This window comes from Phaseolus vulgaris, chromosome 6 (genome assembly GCF_051622355.1).
Source record: "Phaseolus vulgaris cultivar YP4 chromosome 6, ASM5162235v1, whole genome shotgun sequence".
NCBI classification, from domain to species: domain Eukaryota; kingdom Viridiplantae; phylum Streptophyta; class Magnoliopsida; order Fabales; family Fabaceae; genus Phaseolus; species Phaseolus vulgaris.
The window spans coordinates 19,980,825-19,999,955 of record NC_143503.1 but is presented as its reverse complement, the minus strand read 5'-3'; the positions used below and the strand labels follow the sequence as shown (position 1 = coordinate 19,999,955).

Below are 19,131 nucleotides of genomic sequence, written 5' to 3'. Positions count from 1 at the left end.
TATTTTAAATTTATTTCATTTATATATTGTCATAAATATTTTGTTTTTGAAAATTTTGATATAAATTAGTAAAATTAAATTTATTAAATTGATGAAGTGTTTAATTTTGAAATTATTTAAAGAAGTTATCTTAAAAAGTTTATAAAAATTTAAAAACATGTAGAAAAATAATAATTGAGTAAAGAATAGTAAAAAAAGTTACGTATTTAAATTTTGTAAATATTATATAAAATATACATAAATTTAAGAATATAAATTGAAGATGAAGTAATTAATTAATATAAAATGTAATGGATGTATTTAAAAATAGAGAGTCAATTTTATCTAAAAATGTTTTATTTGCCTTAAGAAAAAAAAAGTTAGATAAAACTTTTGATTAGTAACTTAAACAAATTTAAATGTTATATATGTGCAATGGATGAATGAACTAGGGATTTTGCTTTGATATCCATTATAATTTTAAAGATGTTACTTCTCATAAATGAAGCATAAGATCATCTTAAAAAATTAGCGAAAATGTATATGATACAAACATATTAAGACTAAGTGCGCGTAAGTAAGTAACTTAGTTCTTAATAAATGTAACATAAATAAGTAAATTTCGACTGGGTCCGATATAGAATGAACTTAAAATCATGGAATAGAGTTCATGATTAGATTTTGGATTATAAGTTCATAACCCTAGTCCATTGTCATTTTGGGTGGAACATATGTACTTGGTTTTTTTTATTGCGGTTAGTAAGGTAAGAGTTGAATTAAGAAGTGCATTGTAAAGGCTGAAAGAAGGTATCATGAGCAATTTGACAAATATGACTCATTGATATTTGTGATAGTATATAGAATTAACTTAGAATCATGGAATAAAGTTGATTATTAGATTTTGGATTATAATTTCATAACCCTAGTCCATTGCAATTTTGGGTGGAACATTTGTACTTGTTTTTTTATTACACTTAGAAAGGTAAAAGTTGAAGTAAGAAATGGATTATAAAGGCTAAAAGAGGGTATCATGAGCAATTTCAATAATAGGGTTCATTGATATTCGTGGTAGTAGATGTTATGTCACATACAAATTGATCCTGCCTGTTGACCAAAACGTTGGAACTTGCCTCGTCAATGGATCGACGTGTGCACCGCTTCTACCTCCGTCCTTCGTCACGATCCACTTCAAGAACCTGCAAAAGAACAGAGCGGCGCCGCTGCGGCCGATCGCACTCCAACGCCCAAGTCAATGACTGAACCACCAAATACTTCAAGAGCAAACACTCAAGAACTCTCAAGGAACCGTGCAATGTTCTCTCTCACAGTATGCTCAAGAACTCGCAAGCGTAAAGAATACAATCTGAACGTGCGTACCTCAGAAGTTCGTTGGGAAACCCTTTTATACCTGGTCACTTTCTCTCTCCTGGCAGTTACGCAGCTGGACACGTGGCTCGCATCCAGTCGTACACGTGCCATCATCTGGAGCCTCCTTGACTTGGGCGCTGCTTCTGACTCTCCTTTGGCTAAGTTACTTATGCATGGTGCTGCCCAGTGCATAGCTAACTTGGGAGCGCGATCTCTACTAGAACTGGCGAGTTAGGGTGCCTTCGTACACCTTCCCTGTGGTCTCGCCGGCCGCCTTCATAATCTGCACCATCTTCATCTTTGGCGATGTGCTTGCTCCGGCGATCTCCAATCACTTGGTCGCCTGGGTTTACATCTGGCGACTTCATCTTTAACCCGGTGATCGCCGATTCTGGTATGCTGGAGATCGGAGCACGCCAACTTAATAACTGGCGACTACACGAGTATCCCGACTTCCTTCCCTTCTGCCAACCTGGCAACTTGTCAACACGCCTATACTGTAGCTGGATGCCACGTCATCACTTTCGACTACCAGGACGGTACACAAATTATACTTAATTTGATGAAATTTTTTTGATATGAAAGAAAACCTTTTTTTTTCAATATCGTACCTTAAGAGTTATTTTTTGGTTTCGTCAAGATATTAATAAATTGATTATTTGTACATAATAATAGATAGAAAGAACACTTGTAAGATAAGTGGTTTTCCAAACCAAAGTTTAATTGAATTATGTATTTATTTTTATTGTATGAATTAAATTAATTTGTTGTTGTATAAATTAAATTAATTTTGTTTGTATAAATTAAACTATTTTTTTGTTGTATAAAATAAATTAATTTAGTTTTTATATAAATTAAATTTATTTATTGTTGTATAAATTAAATTAAGTTTTTTTACAAATTAAATTAATTTTATGTTGTATAAATTAGTTTTCTTTTGTATAAATTAAATTGTTTTTTTATTGTAGAAATTAAATTAAATTAAATATTTTTTTATAAATTAAATTAATTTTTTATTGTATAAATTAAATTAAATTATTTTTTATAAATTAAAAAAAGGTTTTGTTGTATAAATGAAATTAATTTTTTTTGTTATATAAATTAAAATTATATATATTTTTAAATTGAATTAAATTTTTTAAAGTTTTAATTTAGTTTTTAAATTTTGAATTCAATTTTAAATTTAATTAAAATAAAATATTTTAACGTATGCGTCGAATGTGACCGACGCATACTAGGACCTATTTATAAAATTTTCGATGTTCCTGCTTTCCCAACATTCACAGCAGTTTCCCCCAATTTCAAACCTTAATTTCACTCTCCACTTTGTTCTGGCTCCGCGAGCATCCTCCGCGACACTGCCTCCTCCGCGTCACATCACTAAGCCTCTTCAGCGTCCGCTGCTGCTCACTCGTCGCTCACCTATGTCGCTTGCGGTGTTGACGCTGAGCTTCCCTGCACCGTGTCTCCGATTGTTCACTGTCACAGTTCAGCTCCAGCTCCTGCTCCATTGTTGCTGCCAGAGGTGTTTAAAGGTTCAAAAAATTTTGATTCGTTTTTTTTGGATTATTGGGCTGCAATGTGTTGGTGTTATGTGTTGGTTGTTGCTATGTGTTGCCGGTATGTGAATGTAATAACATTCATTTAAACTGGATGAGTTTAAACTGTGATGATTAAAAATTGCATGTCTAGGATTGGACTTTGCATTTTTTTTGATAAAGATGAATCTCGGTTATGTAGGATTTTGGACTTTAAATGTAGGATTTTAGAGTGCAAGAGAAATTAATTGAAGGTGCAACTTGTAAATTATTTTGTGGCCACAAACTTAAGTTATATAATATTTTTTTATAAAGTAAAATTCACGGTATAGAGGTTGTGATTGTTGAAAATTGTTGAAAATGTAGAAATGTTGAAAGAGGGATATAAACGTTTTCAATGGCGGTTTTATCCTTCTATTTTTATTCTCAACTTTTGACAGACAATGGTCCCAACTCCAAAAATGAACCTACCTAGCTACACCCTTCCAAACTGACACCAAAATACCACTTGCACCATTGCACCATTGCACCATTGTGATGCTCACTGATCATCATTCCACAATCCAATACAACTTTTGTTTCTCCTTTCCAACTATATATGACAAAAGAGGTGGTGACTTAATGATCCAAAGCTACTTTGCTCACTAAAAGACACATATAAGTGTTTCAAAATAATTATATTTTCATTTTTTCATAAATTCACATGTTTGTTCTTATTATCAATAATATGATAGATTTTGCCTTTGATATGTTTTTCATTCCTTTAATTTAGATTATATAATTATGGTTTCATAATTTATTTTTAAAACTATGCAAATTTAATTTTCTTTTTAATTAAAATACTGATGGATTAAATTACTTTAAACCTCCAAATGTAACTAATGACAATACATCAAACTTCACTTAAAATAAGAAAAATATTAAAAACAAAACACGTACACAAGACGATGTTTTGTATGTTCTTGTGAATGAATCTTTTATGTTATGCGATATGTCCATTGATTATGTTGAATTAATGTTATATTGTAATAATTAACTACAATATGATTTTAGAAGTTTTATTCTTTTTCCACTAGTTATGTTTTAATAATTAAATAGATTTAGAAGTTTTTCATTTTTGTATTGTGTTGAAAAAAATTATTGATGGTGCAAAGAATAAACTTTTTCATTCGTTATTTAAAAAAAGTCATGGATGGAAGCTGCCGAAGGAAAGAGTAGAGGTCGGGTGTATGGTACGCAGACTTGACTGCTAACTTCCGCTAAGGAGTCTCTTTCCTCACTCAAGCCTCTGCTTCCGGCACTTCACAATCTGAGCATGTGATTGAAAATCAAATGCTTCGTGTTGAACTTAGTATGTGGAGTCAGAAGTATGCACACTTGGAGGATGGGATAAAGGTTATAAAAGAAAAACTTATCTTAATGGAACGTGACAAAAATGCTTCCAATAGCACCACTCAATTCGATCATGAGTATGATCCAGAGCAGGATAATCAACTTGTTCCTTAAAGTGCATCCTATAGTATAAGTTTAATTATTTGACATTTTTATTATATACTAAGTATTTTAATTATTTCATTTATTTATTTATATTGTTAGTATTTTTTTATAGGTTTTCACATATCACATCACTATCAGATTCATTTTAGTGCTTTTAGTTAAATTTGTAAAGTACAATTTTAATTTTAATATTTTTTTAAGTATTCATATCCATTTTGAATATGTGAATGAATCAAAGACTTTGTTTAACTATTTGTAACATTTTTGTACTCTGGATGTGTTTGTGGATGTATTGTGAATGATAATAATTTGTCTGAATGTGATTTGGTTGGTATTTATTGTTTACAGGGTAAACTAGCTAGAAAACAAAATAAATTGTTTTTTTTATCCCTTTATGCATCGGCCTTTGGCCTACGCCAACTTTTTTTAATATTAATTAATTTTTGTGTCAGCTTTTGCGTGGGCCTAGCCCATACAACATCTGATATTTTTTTTTTCATTTCGTTGGCCAAACCGACGCATAGGCGATATTTGAATTTTGTGTCGGTTTGACCCTCGCATAAGTCACCGCAATTGCATCGCTTGGACGTCGGCTTAGCCGATGCAATTTGCATCCATTTTGCGTGGGCTTGGCCCACGCAACATGCGTCGAACTCGCTCACCCACACTAATTTCCATTTGCTTCCAATGTTTTTTTGTGGGAGTGCTGACCAACGAAAATCCGACGCTTATGCGTTCGTTTTTGGCTTGTTACGTCGGTTTTTGGCCCACTAAATATTATATTTTTCTTGTAGTGGTATGAATGATTTCATTTAATTTATTGAAGTACCAACCATATGGACTTGAGTATGGTTGAGGCTAATGTATTGGTCATTCACAAAAATGGTTTAAGATGTCGTGACCTGGAATGGTTTTGCACAATTGTCAGAGATGATGATAATAAGATGAACTGAATTTGTTTATCACATGAAAAGTTTATTTATCACATGAAAAATGAAATCGATTACTTTAAACATTTTGAATAATGTAACAATGGTAACACAAACCCACTAACTAATAAAATTGTCCGACCTAAAACATAAATTATAAATATTGTACACAACTACAGGTTCGACTGGTCCACTGTGATATTAGAGAAATTCACCTTGATGTCCTATAATGGGGTCACTTCACACAGATCTCATACACCACCTCACCGAACCACAACAATAAGCTCAAAATGTTGGGAATTTGTTTAGTGTGCAGAAAGTTGATAGCATATCACCATTTATTCCTACACAAGTCACCACTTATTGAGACTAACTACATTGATACCGAGATTAGAGAAATTTTCCACGGTGTCCGCCATTGAGGTCACCTTACACACACCTCATGTACCACCCCACCCAAGAACAACATAAAGCTCAAAATTTCTAAAATTACTCTACTGTGCAGAAACTTGGTAGCATGTCATCATTTATTCCTACCTAAGTCACCACTTAGTGTATCTGTCTCTAACTACATTGTCACTAAGATTACAAAACTTGACCTTGGTGTACTGCACTGAGGTCACTTTACACACACTTCACAAGCCACCCCCACCCAAGATCAACAATAAGCTCAGGTTTTCAAAAATTTGATCAATGTGCATAAACTTGGTAGCAAGTCACCAATTATTCCTATACAGGTCCTCACTTATTGTGACTATTCACACCGAGATTAGAGAACTTGACCTTGGTGTCCTTCAATATGGTCACTTTACACACACCTCATGCACCACTCCACCCAAGAACAAAACAAAGTTTAAAATCTCCAAAATTACATCATTGTGCAGAAAAATGGTAGCAAATCACCATTTATTGCTATAGAGGTCAACACTTATTGTGACTAACTACATGTGACTAACTACATTGAAGTTGAGATTAAAGAACTTAACTTTGGTGTCCTCCAATTAGGTCACTTTACACACGTCATGCACTATCCAAGAACAAAACAAAATTTAAAATTATTTAACTCTACAGAAACTTAGTAGTAGGTCATCACTTATGCCCATAGGTCACCACTTAATGTGACTGTGACTAACTACATTAACAATGGCGTTAGAGAACTTGACCATAGTATCCTCCACTGGAGTGACTTTATACGCATCTTATACACTGCACCGCCCCACCCAAGAACAAAACAAAGTTCAAAATTTCTAAAATTACTTTGTTGTGCAAAATGTTGGTAGTTGGTCACCACTTATTCATATAGGTCACCACTTACTCTAACTAATTGAAACTGAGATTAGATAATTGTACCTTGGTTTCTTCCATTAAGGTCACTTTACACATACACTTCATGCACCACCTCACACAAGAACAACACAAAGCTTAAAATTTCTAAAATTACTTAACTATGTAGAAACTTGGTAGTAAGTCACCCTACACAGATCACACTTAATATGACCGTCTCTAACTACATTAATAGTCATATTAGAGAACTTGACATTTTTGTCCTCCACTGGGGTTACTTTACACATACCTCATGCACTGCACCACCCTACACAAGAACAACACAAACCTCGAAATTTTTAAAATTAATTAAATGTGCAGAAAATTGGTAGCAAGGATCACCATTCAATGGTGATAGTCGTTGTATAAGGTTTTACCTTCCGATAGTTGTCGTTTTGCTGTCAAATTAATATGATTCTAGCGCAGACTTGTCTAAAACTAGAGAGATGATAGTATAATTGTGGTCAGATGACTCCAAGTCGTCTCCCAATGAATCCAATAGTAAAATCAATAGATCAATGTTTACAATCTATCCGCAAGCAATAAAAGTTAGCAATAACAATAATAATAAAAATGGTTAGTAATGGTTGTGCAGAAAATATAAAAGAGATTAAAATAACAAATAAAAAACGGTTGATCCCAAGTTCTGCCACCATTGAATTCTTCACAGGTTCTCTAAAGATTAATCCTTTATCAATCCTCCAATAGAGCTAAACCAGATTGAACATGCGCCGATCTGATTCAACTGAAACTCACCAGTAAAACGTGCATTTACTGGTTTAATCAATACCCACTTTGTTCCATGTGTATACTCCATGCGAATGCTTATCTCTTCTCTCTTGAATCATTCGCCCAAGAAATTAATTAAAACGATGCGAACTAATTAAGAAACCAAAGTTTAAGACAAGGAAGACTCTCAAACATGCGTTCAAGTACAACCTCTCACAAAAACTAGTTTTTAAAGAGATTAGACAATAAAAAAAACTGCTATAGAGAATTAAAAATCAAAACTTTTATTGAACAAAACCTCATAATTCAATGGGAAATTACAAAGGAATCAACAAAAAAGGTTTAACCTTCCATGCGGAGGCAAAACAAAAAAATTACAAAGAAGAAAAGAAACTAAGAAAACCCTATGAAGCTCCTCCTTTTCTCCTTGATGCTTGTGTCTTTTTATAGGCTTTTCTGCTCCAAGGATCTTGGGAAAATATTGTAGTTTTATTTTGTTAACCGTTTCCAACTTTCCAGAATTCTTGTATTTTGCAAAAGATTTGCTTCCAATTTTGTTTCTGAGATATTGTAGATTTTATTTTCTCTTTCTTCTCGAAGTTTGTTTCCTGTTTTGGTTCAAGAAACAACTTGAACTTTTGCATATTTGGCTCATTCACAAAGGTAGATGCTTCCTCTGGATAATTTACTCTAAAAACACAAAATTAACAAAAATAATAGTTAAGGCCCAAATAAACCCAATTATAAGAATATTAATCAAAACAATAGATTTATTTATTATTATAGTCCAATAATATATGATTAAGGCTATTGTGTGTGAATAAATATATGTTCATCAGCTTCTTGATGAAACCGTTGAAACAAGGAACACCCACTACAAGAAAATCATTAAATAGAAATAAATTTTAGAGACCAAAATTAATTAGTTGTTATATTGACTAACTTAGATACTATTTTAGAGACTAAACAAATTTTGGTTTATAAATTACTTTCTATTTTTTATAAATAGTTTCTAAATTGGTATCTAATTAGCTACCAAGCTTTTTGCTACCAAATTTTCTTGTAGTGACCCATATATGGTTGGTTAAATTTTGCTTAGAGTATAATTGACTATATATAAGTTATATTTAGCTAAGAAGTGTTTGTGGTGGTGCTGAAAAAGACAACTCGATTAAAGGGTTGTTAAATACAAATGAATATACACAGACCCTTTTGAATAAATGATTTTGAAATTCCTAATTCATATCATCATTTTGTTCTTTTTTAATACTTCTTTTATTTTTGTAAATTTTTTTATTCTTTTGATGATAGTATTTTGTTATATTGCATGTAATCAATGTATATTATTATGAGTATATACTTTATTAATCAGGTTAGGAGGTTAAACTTTGTGGATTTCTTGTAACAATTTAATTTTTTTTTTCCAAAGAAGGCCTATCAACATTATAACAAGAAAGAAATAAGCATGTAAATGAACAATAAAAAAATATTATTAAATTTTACTATATTAATAATATATAACTATTTCGCAAGTTTATAACTCATCTTCAAGGTTTTAAATTTTCGAATCATTTTAAAGAGACGTTACATATGTGAATTCTTTTATGCTTGAAAACTATAAATCTCATAAATTATAAATAAATAAATTTGTTGGATTGATAAAAATATATTATTGATAATAACATATGATTTTTATTATTCAAATTTTAATTTTATTTTGAGAACAAAAATATTTTCATATGCTTTATATAAATGATATTTTGGAAATCATAACATAAATTTGTTTGAAAACATTAGTTTTTGGAAATTTTATACAAATGAGATTTTTTTTTAATGTTTTTATCAAACATTTGTCTCGTCTAAATTAAATAAATAGATTTCAATATTTTAAAAAATTAATCACTTAATGATTACTAATATCAAAATTTTAATTATATTTTTTAAATTTTAAATTTAAATATGATATATTTTATTATATTATTATGCTATTAAAAGATAACTGTTAAAATGACTTTTTTTTTTAAATGTGAAAGAATAAATTTTTAACTTTATAATTTTATTTTTTATCATATTAATTTCCTGTCACATCATGATTTTCAATTTTCTCATTTTTTTTCTCTCTTATCACTTGACAAAACTGCACCTACCGCATTATGTATCTCCATGGTTTTTTGTCGTAAGGGCAACAAAGATGCAAGCCAAATTGTATACGAATATTTTTCTTAATTAATATATGGACACCGTCTACAGTGAAGACATACACCTACCACTCTAATAAATTAATTTTTTTATTTTATTTTTTAATTAAAATATTATTATATTATTAAAAGTAGCTATCAATTGTTTATTTTTTTTACTATTGGAGTGTTAAAATTGTTTTCCTTAAAAAAATGCTTAATAATTGCCAAAGTTTGAACACGTAGTTTGTTATAGATTTCAGAGCACATAAAGAGTCTCATACAGATTGAAACATTGAAGCCTTGAAGCAAGAAGAAGATGGTAAGCATTGTAGGTTCTTACAATGTCACCCCAAATCAACCAACTCCCACTGAACCTTTATGGCTATCAGATAGTGACCAAATCGGGTTCCTAGGTCACGTTCCCAATATCTTCATCTACAAAGCAAAACACACTCAAAACCCTATCCAGAGGATGAGGAACTCTCTTAGCAAGACTTTAGTTCACTACTATCCAGTAGCTGGAAGATTGAGATTGACAAAAGGTGATCGAATGGAAGTGGATTGCAACGCAAAGGGAGTCACGTTGATCGAAGCCCAAAGCACAAAATCATTTGCTGATTATGGAGACTTTTCACCCTCTGATTCAACGGAAGAACTTGTTCCAAAAGTTGACTACACTCAACATATAGAGGAGATTCCGCTGCTGCTACTTCAGGTAACAAGGTTCCATGGTGGTGAAGGGCTTGCCCTTGGAGTTGTTATCTCTCACCCTTTGACGGATGCCTCCGGCATCATCCGCTTAGTGAACAATTGGGCAAAGGTGGCTCGGGGAGAAGAACTGCTGCCTAATGAAATTCCATTTCTAGATCGAAGAGGGCTCATATTACCACCCCAACACTCATCACCAGATGTTAAACTCCCAGAGTGGAAGCCTGTGCCACGAACACCACAAATGGAGCAAAAGAAGAGAAGTGCTTTGTTGTTGAAACTCACATCAAGCCAGGTGGAGATGCTAAAGAAGAAGGCTAATGAAAAAGCTTCAAAAGAAGGAGTAAGACCCTATACCAGCTTTGAAGTTGTTGCTGCTCATATATGGAGATGTGCAGCCAAGGCCCGTGAATCTGGTGAGAACCACCCTACTTTTGTTCGGTTTAGTGTGGATTTTCGTAGTAGATTGAATCCACCTCTCCCTCAGAACTACTTTGGGAATGCTTTGGCCAAAGGAGTGACACCAAAATGTTATGAGGGAGATATCATATCAAACCCTTTAGGTTTTTCTGCTGAAAAGATAAGGGAAGCAGCTCATGCAGTTACAGATGAGTTTATAAGGTCACAGTTAAAGGGTAGTTTAGGGCAAGGGCAACAGGATCACATAAGGGCTTTTTTCAAGGGACAAGGGCACCTTATGAATGTCCCTTATGCTGGGAATCATAACATTCTGCTCACTAGCTTGACGACGATGCCAGTGTATGAAGCAGATTTTGGTTGGGGAAAGCCTATGCATTATGGTATAGCACAAGTCTTTCAAGAAGATAGAGCAGTGATTGTTCGAAGCCCACATGAAGACGGTGTTCTTGTCACCATATTCTTCCAGACAGCACTTATGCAGCTTTTTCAAAAATTCTTCTACGAGGATCTGTTTGTGTCCTCGTTATAACTCTTGCATTTCTAGTGTGACAAAATCTGTTTCATTGTTGACGCGCAAAACGGTTCAGTTATTTGGCTCAGGGATACGCTTGTAATGTTTTGAAATACTGAAATACCATTCTTCGATGTTTGATTAAGAGAGTAGAGGTGCTTTGAAGTTGTTAAAATAATGACTGTCATGACAACCTTATAACTTGAAATATGGAGTAATGCTTACTGTCTAAGCCAACATAAGGTAAGAACACGTGGGACAAGGGTGATATGAGTTGGATTGAACATAGACACTTTTAAACTCTTGAACACAACATTATATGAGAATGAAAACAACAATTCAAGGGTCAAAGAGTGCTTAAACAAAGAAAATGAAATTACATCAACAAAATAACAAGCTGAAAACAGAAATGGAATCAAGGAAGCTTAAGGAGTCATCAATGGAGACATAGCCTTCCAAAATGATGATCCAAACTCAATAAGAGTGCTATCTCCTTGTAAACATCCATGGAACAAGAAAATTAAACACAATTGAATTAAAAACAGAAGGTACCGAACAGAAAATGAAGAACAGCACAAGGAACACAAGAACAATCGGTGGAAAGGAGAAGAACACTAAAGAGATGATAAACTACCGAATGAAATTGCAAAAGAAGATGAAAGGAATGACACTTATGGAATGAAGCTCGGCTGAAATGAGAATTTGGAACTGCATCACGCCACTTGGAGTCCTTGTTCTAAGATAAGTGAAAGGAAGCCGCCACTTGAAGCTCTCCAATGGCACACAAGATAAGGCTATGGAAGAAGGAGAAACCAAAACTCACAATTATCTCTCAATTTGAGTAGAGTTTCTCTATATCCAATTTCCAATTCTGAATTTTACAAGAGCCCACACCTCTATTTATAGTGTGAGGGTGCTGAAAAATAGGTGGAAAAATTCAAATGAAACTCATTTGAAATTCCCACAAAAAACAAGTCACATGGGAGGTGTGACCTTTTTCTACTATGACACCTCCTAAAAACTACACCTACACCTACTCTCCTAAGTCACATGGACAATGTGACTTTATTTTACATATTCACACTCCTTTATTTAATATCTACACCTCCTACAACTATACAAGAGTAATTCAAATGATGCTCTTTTATTTAATACTTGGCCTTGCCCCTCATGGTTTGGACTTGGGCTTCTTGGGCTTGGGCTTTGGGCTTGGGCCTCATATTTTGCAAAGACTAATAAGAAGAACTTTAAATGATTTGGCCTTTGTCCATTTCTTCTATTGATAACATCTTTTTGATTCTCATCAAATGGAGAGTAAGCACCTCATATATATACATATAATAATCTGAATCCATATACCATTGGCGTGTAGGAATCATATTCACACTTATGAAAATTACAAAAACAATTCTTAGTATAATTCACTGAAGAAACAAAGAGATGTTCTGCAATGCAAATGAGATAGTCATAAATACATTCTATTAAGGAAAGATGCAAGCAAATGAACTGATGGTGAAGGATGTCCTAAGAGAGATTGCAGAGGCTCATGGTCAATCTATAGTTGTGGTCTTTATGTTTGGTTTAGTTACACCTCACATAGCCAACCCCACCACTAGGTCTTCCATATTGATCAACACCAGACCCATAATCCTCAACAACCACACACCCTCTTCACTTTCCATATTCACTTTCCCTTACACTACAAGAAATTCCTTATTTACATACTGATTATTACATACGGATACTAATTCATATGTAAACCAAAAGTAATTACATACGGACATAATAATCCATATGCAATTTTGGTGCCATAAAGCGGGAATAATTATATCCATATATACAACATTACAATTTTAATTAAAACATTGAAAATTATTACATACAGATTCTATCATATTACATATTTAATTAAAAAAATAATAATTACATACGGATTCTATCCGTATATAAGATATTACATATTTAATTAAAAAAATTGATTTATATAGTGTGTTACATACAAATTTTAAAAAACATTAAAAAAACATGTAAGCATTTTTTCCCTCTACAACATTTATTTTCTTTTGAAAAAAAATTCCCCATTCCCTCCATAACATTTTCTTTTGGAAACCCTTGCCCTTCTTCTCTTAGGAAACCCTAACAGAGACCTTATCCTCTCATTTTCTATCACTTTGTAATCGTCAACTCTTCTCAACTCTTCTCACTCTCATATCTGTTGATTTTTCTCGGCAAGTGTATTGAATCAACTGTAATATAGTACTCTTTAAAGTACGAATGTCGAACCCACAAGGAACAATTCTAATTAAGATGTTCTGTTATAAAACTCATTAAGTATAGAAAATAATTCTGAGAACATGTTCATAACCAAATTAAAGATTTCACAAGTAACTCAGAAATTTAGGGTTTGATTCAACCAAAACCAAAACTAACTTATCAAATATAAAGAAATATACTTGGGATTGAATTGCGTTTATCTCAATCATCTGTATTTTTTAATAATACAATATATAATACTCAAAACTACTTATTCTTGATGCTTAATTTAAAGTCATTCACCTTGATTCCTCACAGATGAAATTCATAAGATAATTTCTCAAACACTGATTCATCGGATATTTAACAAATCATCCAGCTTCAGGAACATAATTATGATGCAATCAATAACCTGGAATCTATTCCTAGCATTACAAGTTATCAAGTATTTTCATCTATTTCAGATCCTTAAAAGTACTTTCTAGTTAAATTTATGGACCAAAATCAAGACTCCATTGATCAGATAGAATCAAGTAATAAGCATGAAACGAAAATACCAAGAACAAGTAACAAAGAGAATAATATATATATATATATATATATATATATGACCAAGAATACATTTGATCAAAGTAGATTACATTCAATCCCAAGTTAGAAAGCACTCAACCACTCATGACAGTTCCTTCAATCTTCATTCTTGATCTGGATTGCATAAGAAGGGTTGATCTGAACAAGTTCTTCTCCTAAGAACAAAGGTTTTCTTCTCTTTCTCTCACTAACTTCTCTCTAAAAAAAATCCAATCTTTTTCCACCGCCCCATTTTTCACTTTGTTCCAAAATTTATATATTGAACTTTAGCTCAAGCGAGCCAATTTATCTTAAGCTAGATCTTTCGGTGCATTTTTAGCTTGACTAGCAATTCTAGCCTTAGCTAGATTAGTATTGCACCTTTAATCAAATCTGGACCATTTTAGCTTGAGCTAAATCTTCTAGCTTGAGCTAAATCTTCTTGTGATCCAATTAAGTTTTTGCTTTCTTTCTTTCAATGTTTCATATTTATCTGCAATTTACACAAAAATTGAGATTAAATTTTTTCATTTGTTTCTTGGTTCAAAATATATAATCGGATTCAATAATTCTCATATTAGGGTAATTTTCTTACATTAAGCAATAATTAAGTTCCAAAGTGTTCAATTCTCTCAATCATAAAAACTACACATTGGCACTTATTAATTTCCACCAAACTTATAATCTTGCTTGTTCTCAAGCAAAGTAATTGAATCCCAAAAAATAAAAGTTCATTCCTCCTTAAAATACTTAGAAATCAAATCTATAGTTCAATATTGGAATAACTTCATGAAAAGAGCACATGATAATTCAACACAAAATTATGGTGTTTCCTATCAATTCAAACCAAGGCAGGATAAGAATGTATTTAATTTCCAAGGTAAACAATTGTTACTCTTTACTGAGAATCAAACTAAGGAATTTTTCTCTCTATTCCTCACTGGTGAGTGTTTTCCCTCTCTTTTCATTGATTTCCAAGCTAATTTAATGTTGCCCTTCATTCCTAATTGATTACAAACACTTTCACAAACATAGATCTTGAGGTCTTTTTCAGATTGTAATGAGGTTGGGTTACAAAGAAAACTTGGTTTTTCCAGGATAACAAAATGCACACTTAACAAAAGATTAGCATATTCGCAATTCAATTTCTAGTTGTGTTATTCATTATCTCTTCCATAAGATTCATCCACATTACTTCCCTTTTTATTCTTGTAATCCCCTTTGCTTTTCTTTTTCTTCTCATTTTTTTTTAGAAAAGAGAATGAGAATGTGGATTATTTTGTAATCCTTTTTTTTTCTTTTTTGTTTTTTTTTTTCATTCTCAATATCCCAGCAGCCACACCTAACCCAATTCTTCTAATTATAGAAATTTGAATTTCACCTATGCTCTCCTTTTGTTAGCATACCACAGGGTAGGACAATATATGTCTCAATCATCTTCATACTTTATTTTGTGATGCAAATTGACTAGAAAATTAGGCAACCTCAATTAACTCTTCACTAGTGAAAGTCTCTCAAACTGTTTAAAGGTTTCACACTCACTTGGTTAGCTAATTTCAATTCCTCATTTGTTCTCAGTCATTGCTTTCAACTGTTTACCTTGTTCCAACTTTTATACATTACTATCCTTTCTCAATTGAGTGATGGTTCTAGCCACAAATTCTTTTTCAAATTAAGTCCCTGATCAATCCATTTGGTTGTTCTAATTTAGAACTATGGTTTGATTTCTTTTTCCAAAAAATTATACCATCATCTATCTATATACAAAATTTCACAAAATATGCAAACATCAATCACTGTACTAACTCAAGCGTACCATCAACAAAAGCTAAAGTAAGGAATATTAAACTAAACTATTCTGAAGTGCTTTGAACTTGCCTCTGGTCTTAAGGTAAATTATTCTAAGAGTAAGGTTGGAGGGGTGGGCGTGAACATTAATCAGACGTTGGTTTTTGCCTCTATTCTTAAGTGTGATATTATGAAGACCCCCTTCAGTTACTTAGGGATGACGGTAGGTGGGAATCATAAGAGGTGTGTCTTTTGGGAAGGGGTGCTCAATAAGATACGAAGTAGGTTGAGCTCTTGGAAAGGGAAGTCCCTCTCTTTGGCGGGCAGGGTATGTCTTATCAAATCGGTTCTTACATCCTTACCGCTTTTCTATGTATCCTTATTTCGTATGCCGACAAATGTGGTGAAGGAAGTAAAAAGGCTACAAAAGAATTTTCTGTGGGATTGGGGCTCAGAGAATAGAAAAATTGCTTGGGTGGCGTGGGATAAGGTTTGTGAGTCGAAGGACAAAGGAGGTTTAGGGGTTATCGATATAAGAAAATTTAATTTGGCCCTCCTGGGGAAATGGATTTGGAGACTTAAGTCTGAAAGAAGTGGTTTATGAAAAGATATTATAGACTCTAAATATGGTGGGTGGAGAGGGTTAAGGTCCCAAGGGGAGAATTGTAAGGAATCGATTTGGTGGAAGGACATTAGGAAGGTTTGGAACTTAGAGGAGTGGGGTAATGACTTTGAAGACAGAGGTTGGTGGGAAGTAGGGGATGGAAAAGAAATTAGATTATGGGAAGATAAGTGGGTGGACAATGTGTCGTTATCACATAAATTCAATAGACTGTTTTCGATATCTTTAGATACTGGTCGCACTCTTTCACAAGTTGGGGTTTGGATTAATAATAGTTGGTCATGGCAGTTGAGGTGGAGAAGGAATCTCTTTGTGTGGGAATCTAGTTTGGCTAACAGTTTCTTGCAGGTGTTGGATAACAAGAGGTTAACAAGAGAGGTTGAAAATAAGACCGACAAATGGCTCTGGAGGGATGTTGATTCTACGGACTTCTCTGTGAAGGCAGCCTATAGTTTTCTCATGGGGGGGGGGGGGGGGGGGGGGGGGAGCCTACAATGGTTGAGAATTCCTTTGCGGAACTCTGGACATTAAAGACTATACCTTCGGCACAATTTACAGTTTGGAGGGTGTTATGTAATGTTATTGCCACTAAGGACAATCTTTTGAGACGTGTTATACCTTTGGCGTGCGTTCGGTGTCCCTTGTGTGGTCTGGAAGAAGAATCGGTAAGACATTTATTCTTTGAGTGTAGGGTCTCTTGGAGAATTTGGAGTTTGTGTATTAAGTGGCTAGGGGCCTCTTTGGTGTTACATTGTGATGCTCAAAGGCATTTTAAGACGTTTAAACCAATAGGTTTGAAATATACCATTATTAGGTGCTGGGGGGGCATTTGGGTAGGCATTGTAAGTGAAATCTGGAATCATAGGAATAAGGTTGTTTTTGAGAATGGGCGGGTAGATGCAGTGGAGGTTTTCACTGTGGTACAAAGAAAGACTTGGTCTTGGATCACGGTAAAAGAAAAGCTGGCTACTTTGTCTTACTCAGACTGGTGCTTGGAACCCCATTGTTGTATGAGGTATTTGAAAGATTGATTTGTTGTTCCTATCTAATGTTTATACCCAGGTTTGGAAGTTGTGGTATTTTTTGTGCAGGTTTTCTTGGCATGGATGGATTGATGTGAGTGTCTTAGGTTGCGATTGGAAGTTGCTTGTGTTTTGTGCAGATTTTCTGGTTATGCTCTCTTTTGCAGGTTTGATTGTTGTATTTGGCATTGAGTTTGATGTAGGTCAGAATGCTAGTAAAGATCTTTTTTAGCTGTTGGATTTTGTGCCTGTTTTGAGTAAAATTATTATAAATATTATTAATATTATAAATATTATAAATATTATAAATATTATTAATATTATTAATATTATTAATATTATAAATATTATAAATATTATAAATATTATAAATATTATTAATATTATAAATATTATAAATATTATAAATATTATAAATATTATAAATATTATAAATATTATAAATATTATAAATATTATAAATATTATAAATATTATAAATATTATAAATATTATAAATATTATAAATATTATAAATATTATAAATATTATAAATATTATAAATATTATAAATATTATAAATATTATAAATATTATAAATATTATAAATATTATAAATATTATAAATATTATAAATATTATAAATATTATAAATATTATAAATATTATAAATATTATAAATATTATAAATATTATAAATATTATAAATATTATTAATATTATAAATATTATAAATATTATAAATATTATAAATATTATAAATATTATAAATATTATAAATATTATAAATATTATAAATATTATTAATATTATTAATATTATAAATATTATAAATATTATTATAAATATTATTATAAATATTATTAATATTATTATAAATATTATTAATATTATTATGAATATTATTAATATTATTATTAATATTATTATGAATATTATTATGAATATTATTAATATTATTAGTATTATTATTAATATTATTAATATTAATATTCATATTATTAATATTATATTCATATTATTAATATTATATTCATATTATTAATATTATATTCATACTATTAATATTATATTTATATTATTAATATTAATATTGTTAATAATAATAAGTATAATAAAAATCATAATCATACTAAAGCATTTGCTTGGTGTAGTGGTTAAATTTTCTGAGTTATCTGAAGAAACCTAGCTTTGAATCCCCTTCACAGCAAATTTTATATTTTGGTGCCAAAATTTACATACGGATATAATCCGTATGTAATGTTGATTTTACATACGGATTTTGATCCGTATGTAATTCGCGTTTTTCTTGTAGTGTGAACTTGGTTTGGATCTTCATCTACTGCTGCTCCAGATGGTCCAACTCTAGTTCCAACTCCAGACGGTTCTGCCTCCCTTGAAAAATTGTGTCTGTCCCTAGGCCAAGATAGATAATCATCAAATTCAATGGGTGTCAACGATGGATTATTTAATACCACATGTGGATTTGGTGCGACTCATTTTTCTGCACATGTAAGAATAAGCATTTCCCAAACCAAAGTGTTTTATTTGATTGACATTTTAACAAACACTTGGTATGCATGATATAGAATGACATTGAATGAGTAATTTTTGGTATTTAATCCATGGAAGATAGTGCTTAACTTTGGATAAACTCAAAATAACAATCATATTCAACATCAAAACATTCAAATATCAACAAGATTGAATTTTTG

General features: G+C 31.9%; 1 protein-coding gene across 1 annotated transcript; it reads left to right on the top strand.

Annotated features, from left to right (window-relative positions):
- Positions 1 to 9,767: 9,767 nt before the first annotated feature.
- On the top strand, positions 9,768 to 11,327 carry LOC137831203 (spermidine hydroxycinnamoyl transferase). The gene has a single exon (XM_068638781.2). It carries the CDS (start codon positions 9,860 to 9,862, stop codon positions 11,198 to 11,200), a length of 1,341 nt encoding a protein of 446 aa, XP_068494882.2. The 5' UTR covers positions 9,768 to 9,859; the 3' UTR covers positions 11,201 to 11,327.
- Positions 11,328 to 19,131: the final 7,804 nt, after the last annotated feature.